Genomic DNA, 15349 nt, shown 5'->3' on the forward strand with positions numbered 1-15349 from the left:
GAAGAGCTGCTTCAGATCACCTCTCTAATACTCAGGAGGCATCCTGCTTCCAATGCCTGTCAGACTTCTGAAGGCTAAGAGGAAAGATGCACCCATGCTATCTGGTGTAACAAATCAGCTCCTGAATCACCTAACTATAAAACTCACAGGGAAAAAAAATTAAATAATCTCTGCTTAAAATATCTCAATGTCATCTTTAAATCTATTTAGGAAGATCAGCTCTGGTGCCTTTATAGCAGCTTAGCCATGTGCATTGTAAAGGCTCACTGGTACTGTAGCCATCACTGGGTTTTAAAATGAGTAAAATGCAAAGTTATTAAATCAGTTTTGGTCTTGCAGTCCCATTTGGTCAGTTCACTTTAACATGCTTTCAAACAATTAAAGAAATTGATATACAGAGATTTTTAAAGAGGGCAGGAGACAAAATTTCACTGACACAGAGAACTATAACAAGACATAGATTTCTTCTGGAAAAAAAAAAAGAAGAAGTGTAAGCCATATTCTAACACTTGTTACAGCAGAGAAAGAAAAAATTAAAACCTCGGGTTACATTTTTAAAGACATTTTTCCCACCTATTACATAGCCCTTCTGTGTTCTCAGTACTGGAACCTAGATCAGCCAACTTTTTGTGTCATAATATGCATACGAAACATTTTCCTGCAGGCTTAGTAAAAATCAGAGAAACAAAAGAATTTGTGTATATATATAAAGTCCTCAAAACCAGTGTCTTAGCACAGTATGTGAATTTATAGCCTCAAGATTAAAACCTGCTGGGGTAAATGCTCAGCAAAGCTAGTGAAAAAAAACCCCAACAAACCCTGCATCTATAAATTTTGAGTATTAGATATCTTTCCCTCTTTTCACTAAAACACATGTATGTGTGTGTGCGTGTGTGTGCTCCTAGCACTTTTGTTACAAAGAAAGTGAAAAAGAGCTCTGTGAAACAACTTATTCACAGTAGGACCCAGTAATTATGATGAAAGTATGGCAGCATAAGGCAGATAAAATGGTGTTATTTCTTTCTGTTATAAAAGTCTTAGGTCTCTATATGGAGCAGCACTTTACTCACCTACCTTGCATATCAATGTTGAACAAATTGCCTTGTTCATACTTAAAACAACGCAGACCCAGCTTATATTTTTAGTTACTCACACCACTTAGAAGCCGTATGAAGCCTCTCAAGGAGAAAAAGTCAGCAAACTATTCTTTTTTAGCTATTCACAAAGTAAACCCATTGAAGTTCCAGTTGTCTCAAAAAAGGAAAAGATTTGCTTTCTGTTGAGGGAAAAAAAAAAAAAGATTACACTGTTTTTCAAACTAATGCATTCTGTTACCATTTTTCAATGCACCTCTACTGGGGAAAAGAAGGATAGCTTGAGTCACGAATCTTGCAGGAAAACTTGCAGGAAAAGCTGGTTTCTTTAGGAGCAAATATCCTGACATCTTAAAATACACACTACGGTACAAAAGCCAAGATCAACATGTTTCGGTACCTTTTTTATACTCATTATGAAAAAAATGACTGCTACAGGAGACACAGTCAAACTTATGCCATCTATTTGGCTTCCATATGTATCTCTGAAAAATTAAACTTCATCCTCATCTCTCTGAAAGTACTGTCTCCCTCTCTTCTCCTGTTTCAGTCCAGCTTGTGCCTTTGGTCTGTGAGCACTCCACACTGAGAGAAATAAAATACTGGTATTTCCAGCGAGAGGCAAGAAAATGATTTAGCCTTCTAAAAGAGTAGAATTCAAACAAAACAGGCACATCCAGGTATTAACAAGCTCTTTTCTGATCGTGGGAAAGAACGAGGATCAAATATGTTTAAGTCTAACTTAAAAATCATACTGAATGCTAATGAACTAATGTATTAACAAATTCTTCCCTTTTTAAAAAAGAAATTTAATTTAATACATCCATGTATTTATACACTGGTATATAAAAAGCTCTTGGCCTTCCCCCTTCCAAAAATATTTGATTAGCTGTGAAAAAAAGCAATTCTTACTAAAGAGGATGGCAGCTCTACTATATTACTTGATGTAATAGTAAGGAACAATAACATTTAAGAGTCTCTATTTTCAAGTAACGATCAGCATAGTACACTGGACATGCAAAGCCTCTAACAGAGGAGGATCCTCTTATCTTTAGTCACTGGTTTCGTATCAGCTGCTGCCAAGTGCATACCTGGCAGCGGTAAGAAAACGAAGCTGGAGTGCTAAGTTCACCTCTTAGTCACCCCAGTGTAAACTTACTGCCATGCAGTTGACTTTTGTGGAGGTATCTCAGATATATGCTGGTGTAAGAGAAGGACAACTGCAGTGCTGGTCATGTAGCTCCAGTGCTCACACGCTGGAAGAGAAGCAATGAGAATATATAGATGTAGAATGTAAGCAAGGCAAAGGTTTGACATTCTTTCTTGAAAGTTTAATTTTATAGCCTTTGTCTGAAAATAAGATTTCCTTACAGTGCCTTACTGCCTCAAGCAAAGTCCAAAAGGCTTTCTCTCCTATACTGATCTTCTATCATGTTAAGAGTAAAATATCAGTTGCAACAAAACCGACAGGAGCTTCACCTGTGTGTCTGAGCCTGTTCGAATGAAAGCAGTGGTAAAACTCCTGTTGATTTTCTGGAGAAGACTGAAGCCCTGGGGAATACTGGTAACTCTTTAATAAGAGCTGTCTACCAGATGTAAAGCATAAGGATACCCGCTATTGCCTCAGAAAGTGGGATGGCAAATCCTACAGACTGGCCATCATCTCCATTATTTGCTTTGGTAAAATGTGCATCCTGAATACCCCTCCGAATAAGTGTTCCCTGGTGCAAGAACAGGGTTAAAACCTGGCCACAAATAAGGTCTTCATGAGTTTGCCTGAAGTCAGTAAATTCAGCATAGAATTGAAAGGAATCAAGTCTTTAAAAGAGTATTGGAGCTAATGTTCTGGTTTCACCTCCATCCAAAAGATCTGAAGTTATTATCGGTTTATTGTAACCAGGCCTAAATATATCAAACAAAAGAACTGATGTGATCAGAGCAACTGACATCTCCCAAGAGCCACCTGCTATTACCAGAACATATCTAAAAATAAGTGAGAAAAAAGCACAATATTTTGAAAAGAAACCTTTATTGTTCACACAAAGCTGACTCTGTCACGTATCATGAGGCATCATTAACAAGCTAAATATGACTCCGCTTAAAACAAACAATATTGCTTAATGAAAGTATCTGACAGAGTTATGATCAATTCTTTTCTTTGTTCTCTCCTGGATGGATTGTGTGTTTTGATACCAACTCATCTCTTTTAAACTGCTAGCTTAGCCAGCATGTTATATGAATAACTTCTTTGCCAGGTAAATCCACCACAGGTACTAAAATCAGAGCTGGGGTCTTCTTGCCCAAATATTTTTCTAGGTATTCTTGCAGTCCTAAAATAGAAACAAAACAATTAATGAATCCTCTTTGTCTCATTTTCTATCGTGTCCTATCTCTTAAAAATGATTTCTAAATACATTTTTGAAAATTATTGTGGAGTAGCAATTAACAAAAGGAAGTGAAATGCAACTCTAAGTTTATATAGAAGGAAGAATCATCATCTCCCACCTCCTCATCGACTAATTTGAGATTAACTTTACACGTTGCCTAAGGCCATAATTCAGCAAAACAGTTAAAAGCATGTTCCTCAACCTTGAGTGAGTGAGTGGTCTGTTGATTACAGATATAGCAAGCTGAAACTAAGTGCAGGTAGTAAAAATAACTAAAGGCCATCTGAAATTCAGTTCTTTGTCATCTTTGGTATTTGGATGATCAGCACGTATTTGTAAACGGAATTCTGCTCTCAAGTCCCACTGTGGTGCATCAATCTACTAGAAGTTAAAGTGGGCCATTTTTTAAAACATCATGTTTTCCATTTGAAATCAATGGAAGTATGCCACAATGAAGATGTAATGGAGGAAGTCCAGGGATGGCAAAATATATGACTGCATATCTAGAATTACAGAGAGATTCAAACTGCTAAAAATACAGAATCTGGCTATAAAAGAGGTCTAAAGGGACTGGTATGTGTGGCAAAAGTTTGTAAATTTGAAGTCCATTATGGGAACAGAATTAATAATGAAGAAGATCTAATTAGGAGAATATGGAAGAGAACTAAAAATGGAAAACTCAAACTCAGCATCGAGACATTTCTGGTCATGTTGCAGCCTCAGTGGACATGCTAGAAATCCAGCCACACAGAACCCTTAAAGAAGACTACCGAAAACCCTCCAAATGACCTGACAAAAGACGGTTTCCTAATGGAAAGGTATGGCCTGCATGGGTTTTGGTGGCAATAAGTTATTTCTGTCTGCAGCTTCTGTGATTATGGCAATTCTTCATAACACTAAGCAATCTTGGCTAGAGAGGGTGTAAAGAGGGCAGAACTTGAAGACTGTCAGAGCTTTTTTTTTTTGGCGTCACTGTCTGTGAAACTGTGAATAAGCAGTTCAGTCAAAGTGTTACCTCATCCAGGATAAAACACGAATTTTGCAATTGTATTCACTGAAGCCAAAACTCTTCTCTTGTTACCTGGCAGCAGTAGCATAAATTGATGTAAGAATGGTGATGCTACCCACAAAATACTGCGAAGACAGTACCAGTCCTCTGAAATTCTGCTGACTTCCTTTTGTGTTAACATCACTGACATTAGAGGTGAAGACAGACAAGGGTGAGCTAAAGATCAGCAGTCACCTCAAAGGTCAAAGGACTTCTTCATGTTGTGTGTAAAGAGAGATTCAGTCCATGTATTGCAGACATTCAGCAGTGACCCAATAATTAAGCATCAGCTAACTTTTTCATTCTAAACTTTGACTTCAGAAAACTTTATAGCTATGCTGGCTCAGAAGGCTTTAAGGGGAAGTGGGTAAAGGCAAGCCACCTCAAAAATCACCAATTCCACCCTATTAAAATTACATTTCCTTTTTTTCTTCAATTAAAATTGTGCAAATATAATTTTAGTCTTTTACTTTTTTCACAGGCTTAAAAGCTGTGAAACAGTGCTAAAGGCTACCATAACAAAACCAGGTATTACTTTCAAAGGGAGAATTTGAAAGTGAGGCTATCTGGAAATACAAGTCCGTTCTTTTGGTTTTTTGAGGCGGCCAAAATAGCCATAAATATTTACATTTGAACATGCCCTAGTGGACTTGGTTGCCAGCCCGAAAGAGCCACCTTTCCAAAAGACCACCGCCTTTTCTATTGCAAGTGCAAACTGCTGCAGCAAAGCCTACATGTATGACTAAAATGTGGATGAAAATCTGGGACATATGCCTCTAAATGTTTTATTATACTTGTAAATCAAATAGTTTGATAGGAAAACATTCTACGTTAGACATGTATCTTTCAACATCTAAAAATTGTGGATAAAAGTCTGCTCACGGAAATTTCCCCTGAAAAGAGGAGTCTGGCTCTTCTAAGACAGTAAAATTGTACTCCAAGGTCCCACAGAAAACAATGCACAATTAGTAAATTTGTGGCAGTCTATGTAATCATAGCTGACACAATCCCAAAATTGACAGCTATATATTTTACCTGCTATAATAAGTTACTCTAAATCATCCAATACTAATTGTATATTTTTAATGATGTGACACTAATAAAGACACGATCTATATTTTCTTCACTCATGCAAACGATGCTTTTAGATAAGTAAGAGCCTCAGTCATGAGTATGAGTGTTTTCTGAAGTATGTAACTCTTTGTTCGAATACAAAGATTTCAAAAATTTCTTTCCTTTATATCACTTATGGAAATGTTTGCTTAGTTGCACGCCATACTTATAAAAGTTGATCTTAAAAGTGAAAACAAGTAAAGGACAGAGGGTTTCAGTGAGTGTGTTTGCTGGAGCTTTAACAGGAGCTCTGTATGATTGCTGTCGGTCTTAAAGTTATTTAATCTGCCCTGATACAGTATTAAAGTACAAACAGAAGTGGCTTATTAGCAAGCAGCAAACAAGTGGCGTGTAGTGTGCCTGTTTTCATTTCCTGTGACAATCCGCATTAATTATTATTACTACATGAAATTTGCTGAAAGCAGGCAAGCTTCATCCTGTAAGATGGATCCCTGCTACTCCCAAATGATCAGCAGAAGTTCAGGGCACAGGTTCCATATGGTGTTTCTTTCTGCACCACTATGCATTTTTCTATTGACCTGGGTACAGCTGAGGGATGTGGACATAACCAAAACTTAAAATGAACAAAAAGAATTCTGAGCCTTTCCCTCTCTCACCAAAAATTCTGGCATTACAATCTATTTCTGCCATTCCGCTGTAAGGACAGGATACCGAGATCAATAGTTTGATGATCTCTCACACTGACTTAGCAGCTCTTCCGTATAACATGGCACAATCTAACACCATAAGCTATTGTTTTTAAAGGTGCTTTTCACACTAAGTAGATAAAACAATGTCCTGGGAGCCCCTAAAGGGTCATTCCAAATGATTAGGAAGGTGATTTTTACATCTGTGCTGTCATTGGCTTCAGCAGGATTTAGGCAGTATGAAGTGAGGCCACAGAATCCACTTATGTTTCCAAAATCAGGTCCCTGTTATTGCTGCCATACTCTTGCTTCACTGCATATTTGCAGGGGAGGAGTAATCTAATAGCTCATATTGAAAAGGAAAATGGTAACAAAAAGGAAGATCACATTTAGCCCAGTACATAAAAAATCACCTTCATATTACAACTACTATCTTTCCTTCACTTTTTAACCAAAAGATATTGTTACATTGCTTAGAGCAGGTTTTAAATCCCTGAGCTAATAAAGCTCCATTGCTTCAGCTGTGGAGATCTGACATGCAGCATGTACTTTGAAAAGATGCATCACAGGGGATCAGGTTCCTAACAGTTGACTAAGAGTGCCAGTCCCAAAAGATGTGCCCCTCGTGTGCAGAACACTTAACCCTTCGACCAGTACCAACATGACTATTCACAAATTATTGATGTCTCTAAATCCCTGGCAGATTGCAGACAGTTCTTGTCTCCCTTGAAGCCAAAGCATATGGTCACTAATGAGATGGATTAAAAAATACATATACACTTTCCGGGCTTTGCCACATGAATGTAAAGCCACAGAAATGGTAGAAGGTGATTGAACTGGACTGAACACTGTTAAATACATGATTAGCCTCTTGTTATGGATTATTTCCATTGATCTATATACAGTTTCACAGCATAGTTTAATTGAAGCTGTCTGGAACAAGCCTCTGCCTTAAATGATCAGGCAGTGCAATGAAAAGGTGAAACATGAGGAACTGGAGAACCCCCCTTCCTTTCTTAAACATCCAGCTGACCGTCTCTGTGGTTTACAACCATAGCAAGGAAGGAAAATGTGCTTTTAAAAAATTATCTGTTTTTACAGTTCATGGTTTTTCTCACACTTTTACTTAAGATAATATAAAATGATATAGTGGAATATAAGATTTTAAAACAAAACCTGTACAATTTGCTTCCTTCATTTTAATTAATACCTTTCTGTCCAAAATAAAATCAAGCCCAATAAACAAAAATATACTGTTGGAATATAAAAGCAAGTCACTTTGCAAAATACGAATTTGTGCTGATTTTTTGTTGCAGCTGTGAAGATTTTAAATGACAGTAATGTGGAAATTTTGCATAGTCCAATACTTGGCTTTTCTTATGGTACCTTATGGTTTTCTTTACTATTCTTGATGACATTATTTCACATTGGTCATGTTGGTCTTTTCTGTGTTAAGGGACTGGGTTTTCAAAATTGCTTTGCCCACAGCAGAAGTGGAGGCAACATCCTGTAAATAATTGTGTTTCCATTTTGAAATCATATCAGCTAGATCTTCAAAAATACTAAGAGCCTACCAGTTCCAGGGAAAACTGGCCAAAGATATGTTACTCAATGCTTTTATAAATTTCTTCCAAAATCATAAAATTTGAAGTCAGTCTTGATTTTTTTTCAAGTGGGAAACATTCATCTGCACAAAAAGAGGGAAATCCACAATAACTAAACTTACGAGGATGGAAACAAAACTTGCTTTGGAAGCCGACCACTCCTGATTATTTATCCTAGTTATTACTAGGATAAATAATTTCCCTTGGTCCTTCTGGTTTTGAGCGAGTTGTTACAGTCTGTCTTTGCCTACTTATTTATAATATCAGGATAGTGATGATTTGCATACTTCTTATGATGACTGGGGCGTAACTGAGTTTTGTTAAGGACTGGTAACAAGGGGAGTTCTATGGCACCTTTTGGCAGACCAGATTAGGCACAGCTCTAGAGATGATCCAAGCTCCTTCATGCAATACTGATGATACACTTCAATCACTCTGGCCTGGGATATTTATCTAAATACGAGTTAAGCAGCTGCTTTGAATTGCAGGGAAGTCTGTTGCCATGATATATGAGACAAACGACCCGTATGAATTTGGATAAAGCTGTGAAACTGCTTTAAATCCGTGATTACCTAAGCCAGTCTTTGAAACTATGACAATAAAAGAATTTGTATTCTTTGCTACATAACTTTGAAAATCTAATCCGTGTTGTGAAGATTTCTTAAGCTGTGTCTAGATTTCTCTCCCTGCTTTCAAAGTCAACAATTGATGAATGAGCTTTCCTGTTGAATGGTAAATATGTAATAACATTTGTTTAAAAAAAATTAAAAAGTAACTGGCATAATTTAGACTTCAGAAAAACCCCAAATTTACTGTTTCAGGCCTATTTGTAAAGTATACATACCCCCAAATTAAAACAAAAAAGAAATTACAGGGGGAGCTGCAGTTGCATTTGGAACTCAGATCTCTACAAACACGTGCCTGGTCAGATGCCAAAGCAGCCACTCAGATCTGCACATCTGTATTTGCAAACAATTCTTTCATAAAAACATATCTTCAAGGATTCGTCACATTTCATTGCAGTTTGTCTTGCATTTATGGATCCATCTATACCGAAGGGCTTCTTGCTTCTCGCACCAAACTAGTTTTAGTTGTAACAATGAAAATGTTTTTTTCAAGTAATCACATAACAGATGAAAATACAGCCTGGACTGGAAGCACTAAAGCCAATGTTAGCTATCCTCTTTCGGCTTGTCCGTAATACCAAAGAACAATTTCAGATGACTGCAACCTCTTCTGTGAAGGATATGTTTGTTAGGGTCCAGACTGATAGGACTCTGCCATTTTGGTCATAAAATACTGTGAGTTGTAGGTACAGATACATACAAAACAGGGTAACACTTCACCCAGCAGACCATTCACCAAATGAAAGCATAGAATCATAGAACCATAGAAGAGTTTGGGTTGGAAGGGATGTTTAAAGGTCATCTATTCCACCCCCCCCCTGCAATGAGCAGGGACATTTTCAACTAGATCAGGTTGCTCAGAGCCCCGTCCAACCTGACCTTGAATGTTGTCCTATCGCTACAGGCCCTATTAAGAAGTCCCTCCGCATCTTTCCTGTAGGCCCCCTTTAGGTACTGGAAGGCTGCTATAAGGTCTCCCTGGAGCCTTCTCTTCTCCAGGCTGAACAACCCCAACTCTCTCAGCCTTTCCTCACAGGAGAGGTGCTTCAGCCCTCTGATCATTTTTGTGGCCTCCTCTGGACCCGCTCCAACAGGTCTGTGTCTTTCTTGTACTGAGATAAAAATCTGCTATAAAGGGAAGACTATAGTTTCATTATATTTTACTGCTAGTCCTCTTTGTGCAGTGGACTTCTTGTCCCTTTGGAATCTATCCCAAACCCGAAAAAACAATTCTGGCAATGTTTTTACACAGGCTACGGTGAAAACATAATGAAAATTGCTGTAGGCTTGGATGGGTACCCACAGGAGTCAGAGCAATTCTTTCTACAGCTGAGCAGAGGAATAGGAAGAGGAAAAGCAGCTGTGTTTCCCTGCATGCCTTACTGATAACTCCTGCTCTCGGAATCAGTGAGGAGTTGCGAGTGTGCAAGGTAGCAGCCGTGGACCTTACTGTTCATGGGAGGTACAAGAAAGATGAGTGATTGGCTTATCTTATTCGAGACTAGTTAGTCGGGGAGGATGCCCGAGCTCTGCACCACCAGCAGCAAGAGGAGAGGGACAGCTGGCCTCAAATGAGCAGCTCTGAAGGAATCCAGAAGTTGCCTCCTCCCCTCCCAGCCTCACCGACCTCTCTGCTGTTCCTGTGCTTTGGCAGGAGGGTGTGGGAAGGAAAGAGGGCTCACTCATAACCAGGGAGGGCATTAACATTTACAGGAACCTCACTTTTCTAGAGCTGAGTCACTTGGCTGAGTAACTATGGAAGTTTTTTTAGACTGTAGCTAATGCATTTTTTTTAGCATCTGAAAGAAAATTAGTAGACAAAACAGTTATTTTTAGTGCTGGTTTGATTGTGGGCCTGTCAGCCTCGGCAATGCATCTCTTTTATCAAGCTGCCACGATACCTTGTTTTGTTTTCAGAGCAAAGTTTGATTAAAGACCAATTTCAGAAAAGTTACTCACTGTGGGCGTTAATTAGAGCTTTCTGGACTCTGCAGGGTTTAGCTTATGATCCGTTTCACTTACTAAACCCTGTAATTCAAGTTACATGAAGATGGGAATGAACCAACCCCTTTCTATTCTTCTGAAGGCTTCTGTTTAACTCAGTCATGAAAGAACCTCTCTCCTTCCCTATTACGGAATTCTAATTTCTGGCCTTCCCTAAATGAAATTAAAAATAATACTTCACATCTATAAAGACTTTTCAAACTAACGAACTGAGACACATCCTTCAGAATGGGGTAGGTAAACTATAGGAAGCATTTGCTTCTAAATAATGTTTTCAGTGGTGCCCAAGTATACCGTACATCTTAGGAAAAACAGGTAAACAACTATTTCCCTTCCTCTGCATTTTTCTGGGAGTGGAGTATTGTCATTCTGTAAGAGAAGGTCCCCGGCATTCTCCTCCTCCCCTCTTATTAGCAAACAAGAAAAGCCATTTGCCCTTCTGCAAGCAAAAGGCCAGCTACTATCTTAAAAATCTTAAAAAGGTGGTTGATGAAAAAAGACTTAGTAGTACTTGCAGGTAATAGGTAGCAGATTGAAGCGGGATTTATAACATGATATAGTTAAAATTAGGAACTATGTAATAAAATGAATGAAATGAAAAGGCCATTGGGGTACTATGCAAATACAAGCAGTGAAAAAAAAGCAGTGCAAAACAAAACCTGACTCAGCTACATTGGATATTTGAAACTAGGCTAGACAAAACATGAAACCACATACTAAAAAGAACACACCTGTGAAGGAGAAGATGACCCAAAATGGTCCATCTCTTTTTTTCCAGCAGACAGGCTGCACAGGAGAATTGAGGCTGGGTGAGGTAAGATATTCAAGCAGAGTTCATGGACACTACCATCCTAAAACATCCTCTTCCAAGTATACATTCTCTCCTGAACTTCCTTCCACATTTTGAAACCTAAACTTCAGCTTAGTTTGAAGGCTGGTATGGACTCTTCCTAAAGCTGTACAGTGTGACAGATGCACCAGGAATGCTGAGGAGGTAAGCAAATCAGGCAATCATAATCCTCAAATGAGGTTTTATACTGATATTTGTAACAATTATAATTTAAATCCTAAACGCCACCCCTAAAACAATTATATGCCACCTAACTCTCTCTGGATATACAGAAGTTACCTTCCAAAGTACACACAGTACCAGTCAAATTAGGTATGTTATCATGCACATCAATGGCAAGCTGCAGAAAGAAATGTGACTCTTTTAAAGATAAACAAATGCTCTGCACATTAGTTATGGCTGTTTCTCAGTAGAAAGAATTAAGATTTAGCATCCATAATAATTCTTTCAAGCTGCCGGCTACAGCTTAGAAAATAGCAGAGCATGAAAACTCATTGCTTTGTGTTTTCCAGTGTTGCATTTTTAGCCATGTCCTATATACAGATTGAGAATCTGTATACAAGGTTATAAATGTGCACTTTTGTTTAAAATGTCATTAACCTTCTGCACTAAATAAAGAAACACTTAAACATGCCCTTCCAGTACTCACAGTGAGGTCTAAATATAATTTCAAAGAGAACAGAGGACTGAACTTTCTGAGTACAATCACTCAGGGAAGAACTTGTGCTTTTTCTAAAACCATGACAGAGTGCAAAGATCATGAGTCTGTTTTCCCTGAGTACTATCTTTCAACCCTGTAACAACCTAATCTCTTTACAGGGTGGATGGTTATTGAACTTGTATGCCAGCTGTGTTCAGAATCTCTGGGGAGGATGGGCTGTAATGACACCAAGCAGGGATGAGTTATGAATGGAGACAGATTATTACAAACATATGAAACAGTACGGACCCATTTTTCAAGAGGCATCTAAGAATGCACTTCACAGTATGTGTACGCACTTGTTCGCTCATATAGTCATCTGAATGTTCCTGTGCGGACAGATAAAACTGCAGGATTCACTAGAGGCTCACACACACGTTTTTTGTTGTATGCAAAATCAGATAAATGTGCACTTTTTTTTCCTCCCAGATTAATTGAAAACTTGCTGTGAAAATGATCAACTGCAACAGCACCTGTGCAGTAATTATGGAACTTGCTTTTTCACCTTTAGGTCACATTACAGCTACTGACTCTTGGCCCATAGTCCAAGAGCACGAGATGGCACAGATTTGCAAGCTGTAGGACAGTTGGTTGCTGTGCCCTCCAGGTAGGGTTGGGGACACTGGTGGGGCAGCGTGTGTGGGAAGCTCGGCTGTGCCTGCTGGTAATTCAAGAACTTTTATCTCCAGGGCCTGTCAATCTGGCACCTTTCACAAGTGTTAAATTCACTTAAGTATATTTTTTAAGAAGCTGTCATGAGACATACTGAAGCAAATATGTCCTTCAGTGGTTACACATGGACTCGGTTGTAACAATGTTTGTTAAGTGCTTTGACATTCCCAAATGATATGTTTGGTACAGCTTCCACATTTGTTCGTTTATTCAAGTCTGCTAAATAGTCTCCAAAACCAACGGGTTTAAGAAATATCTGATTGGACACAGTGCATCCAAAAGGCCTGACCACGAAGAGATATTTATATAACTAGCAGATACCACATACATCTGCCGGTGCGAGAGTTTAGTCTACAAATAATAGAAAAGGTTTCTAAACGACTTTGTGGTAAGCATCTTTAGACTGGGTACGGAGGAGATCATATGGTCCTTGCTTTATGTCAAGTTAAGCTGTGATCATTTAAAATAACACTGATGGAATAATAATTTTCAGTTTCTAGGCCAGATTCTCAACTGCTGTAAATTGTAGCTACGCTAATTTACACCTGCTGAGGAGCTTGCACAGTACATTACGTATTTATATATAGTATCATGTGCAAACCAATGAGTTTTTTTCTAGATGTTTACCATTGTAAAGAGCTCTGAAACTTTAAATCAATCTGCTGCACTAATGTAAACAACTTATCGTAACAAAACCAGATAAAAGTGCACTGAACGTGTTAAATATATTATTAGGTCGATGAAGATCATTCATATTGATCGCGGTCTGGCTTCACAGCACAGTTTAATCAAAGCTGCCTGGAAGAGGTAACAAAGAGTGGTCATGGCATTCACTGCCTTTCGTCCTGAGGTCACCGATTTAATCCTAGAGTGAGTCTACAAATGACTAAAATTTCATTATTGCTACATCTGACAACTGATGCAAAATTAGCTGGAGCAGGCTAAAAAGAAGGGTAGACCAGTATTTAGAGGTGGAACAAAACCCAGCTTCTGTTTTAATGGGGAAATCATGCTGCCAGGGGTTGCTGATGATTCACCCAGAAGTTTGTGGGCTCTTGATAGCCACCCAACTATCTCCCCTTGATCTGGCAGATTTAGATTAATTGGATTTGTATCCTGTGTGGCAGCGACCCCAGATATCAGTACCCTCTTGTTCCCTACAGTCAAGGAATAAAAGGAGTGAGATGAAAGTCTTTTATTCCTCTTCATGGCCTCCAAGGATGACAAATAAATCTCACTGCTAGTGCTTTCTGTGTAATGTGAGCTCATAGTTTGTTACAGATTTGGGAACGGGAGACTGGGAGAGTCATTCAACTGTGTCAACCGATAGCAAAATAAAAGAAAAAGGGTCTGAAACTTGGCCACATAGTGATGTGAGCTGCAAGTCATTTTTGCTCTAACTTGAAGTTATTAACAGCATAATTTATAAAAGCCTTCAGCAAGACTTACGTGTCATTTTATCAGGCACTGAATAAACACTAAATAACAGACAAGGTCTACCACAAAGAGTTTACCATCAACACAAAAAAATAGAGAGCTGAAAAAGGAACATAGGACAGGTAGGAAACTGAGTCATAGAAAACGGTGCCAAAATTACACGATTTGTTAAGGTAATTTGTGAAAAACCCAACAAGCGACCCCAAATTCTAACCCACTGTACACCTCTTCTTCCTCTTGAGAGCACACCACAGTGAGCACACTTACAAACAACAATACAGTGGCCAAGAACTGAGTCGTCCTTTTGCTTGGACTGCTTTTGGATCTCTGGAATTTAAAATCACAGTCCCAGAAGAGCACTGCTGCACATGTTCCACCTGCTCTGTTGTCAAACAACTTCACTGCTCAGAGGCCTCTGCCATTCTTCCACCATCAACAGCTGGGGTGGTTTACAGGTTATTTGAAAGTTACCTGTGGGCTTTATGTCAAAATAGTCTATCATATCTGTCACGGGGCTAGACACCTGACTGTCTTATGATTGCTTAATAAACATTACTGTATATTTTATACCACAGTGTATCACAAGAGGCTGCAATACAGTTAAATTATTACACAAATATACATATATACATAAAAAAAAAGAAGACCGTTTCATCACCAAAATACATGGTCCTAAACACCTGTTTTTAAAAAAAACTTTTGGAGAAGGCCTTTTGCAATTATACAAACTGCACTGCCTTCTGTGACTCTTGTACATTTTGTGACTTATAGCCACACAGGTGACAGGTAAAGTATACAGCATAGCCCGGCAGTGAATGGAAAAGCTGCCCAGGTCCGGTCGGTTGCTTAGGGGTTCCAGGTTCCCCCAGGTCCCCAGACTCCCCAAGGTGGGCCAGCACCCACAGGTGACTAGTCACTCAGCAGCACTGACGGTTCCTCTGCTTGAACACTGGCTCTTTCAACAGGAATTTCTACTTCTGGAGCCGTAAGCCACATCTCCACCAAAAACTATGTTAGCCAAAGAGATACTGGATTAATGAAATTGAAAATGCTCAGAAGAAAAATGGATGTGATGCTTTAACCACTTTTAAGAAACATGAAGTGCGAGTGATGGAAGGGTGACCTTTATCTGTCGCACAAACATGAGGCCAACCTATAAGGCACAGC

The 15349-nt window shown here is 38.8% G+C and overlaps 1 protein-coding gene across 5 annotated transcripts in view; it reads right to left on the reverse strand.

The window, feature by feature from the left end:
* Positions 1-3111: 3111 nt before the first annotated feature.
* DPH6 (diphthamine biosynthesis 6) overlaps positions 3112-15349 on the reverse strand; it is a 216247-nt gene continuing 204009 nt past the window's right edge. For 3 of the 5 annotated variants that reach the window (XR_003921491.1, XR_003921489.1, XR_003921488.1), the window contains 2 exons: positions 11255-11509; positions 3337-3424 (listed from right to left, as the gene is read on the reverse strand). Coding sequence is in view for 2 of the 5 variants with exons in the window: in XM_030001618.2 (XP_029857478.1) it covers positions 3309-3424 (116 nt within the window). In the remaining 3 variants the exon portion in view is untranslated. Of the gene's footprint in view, positions 3425-11254; positions 11510-15349 lie in introns of all 5 variants that reach the window. The other 2 variants (XM_030001618.2, XM_030001608.2) reach the window with 1 other exon arrangement.

Source organism: Aquila chrysaetos, chromosome 2 (assembly GCF_900496995.4).
Source record: "Aquila chrysaetos chrysaetos chromosome 2, bAquChr1.4, whole genome shotgun sequence".
Taxonomy (NCBI): Eukaryota; Metazoa; Chordata; class Aves; order Accipitriformes; family Accipitridae; genus Aquila; species Aquila chrysaetos.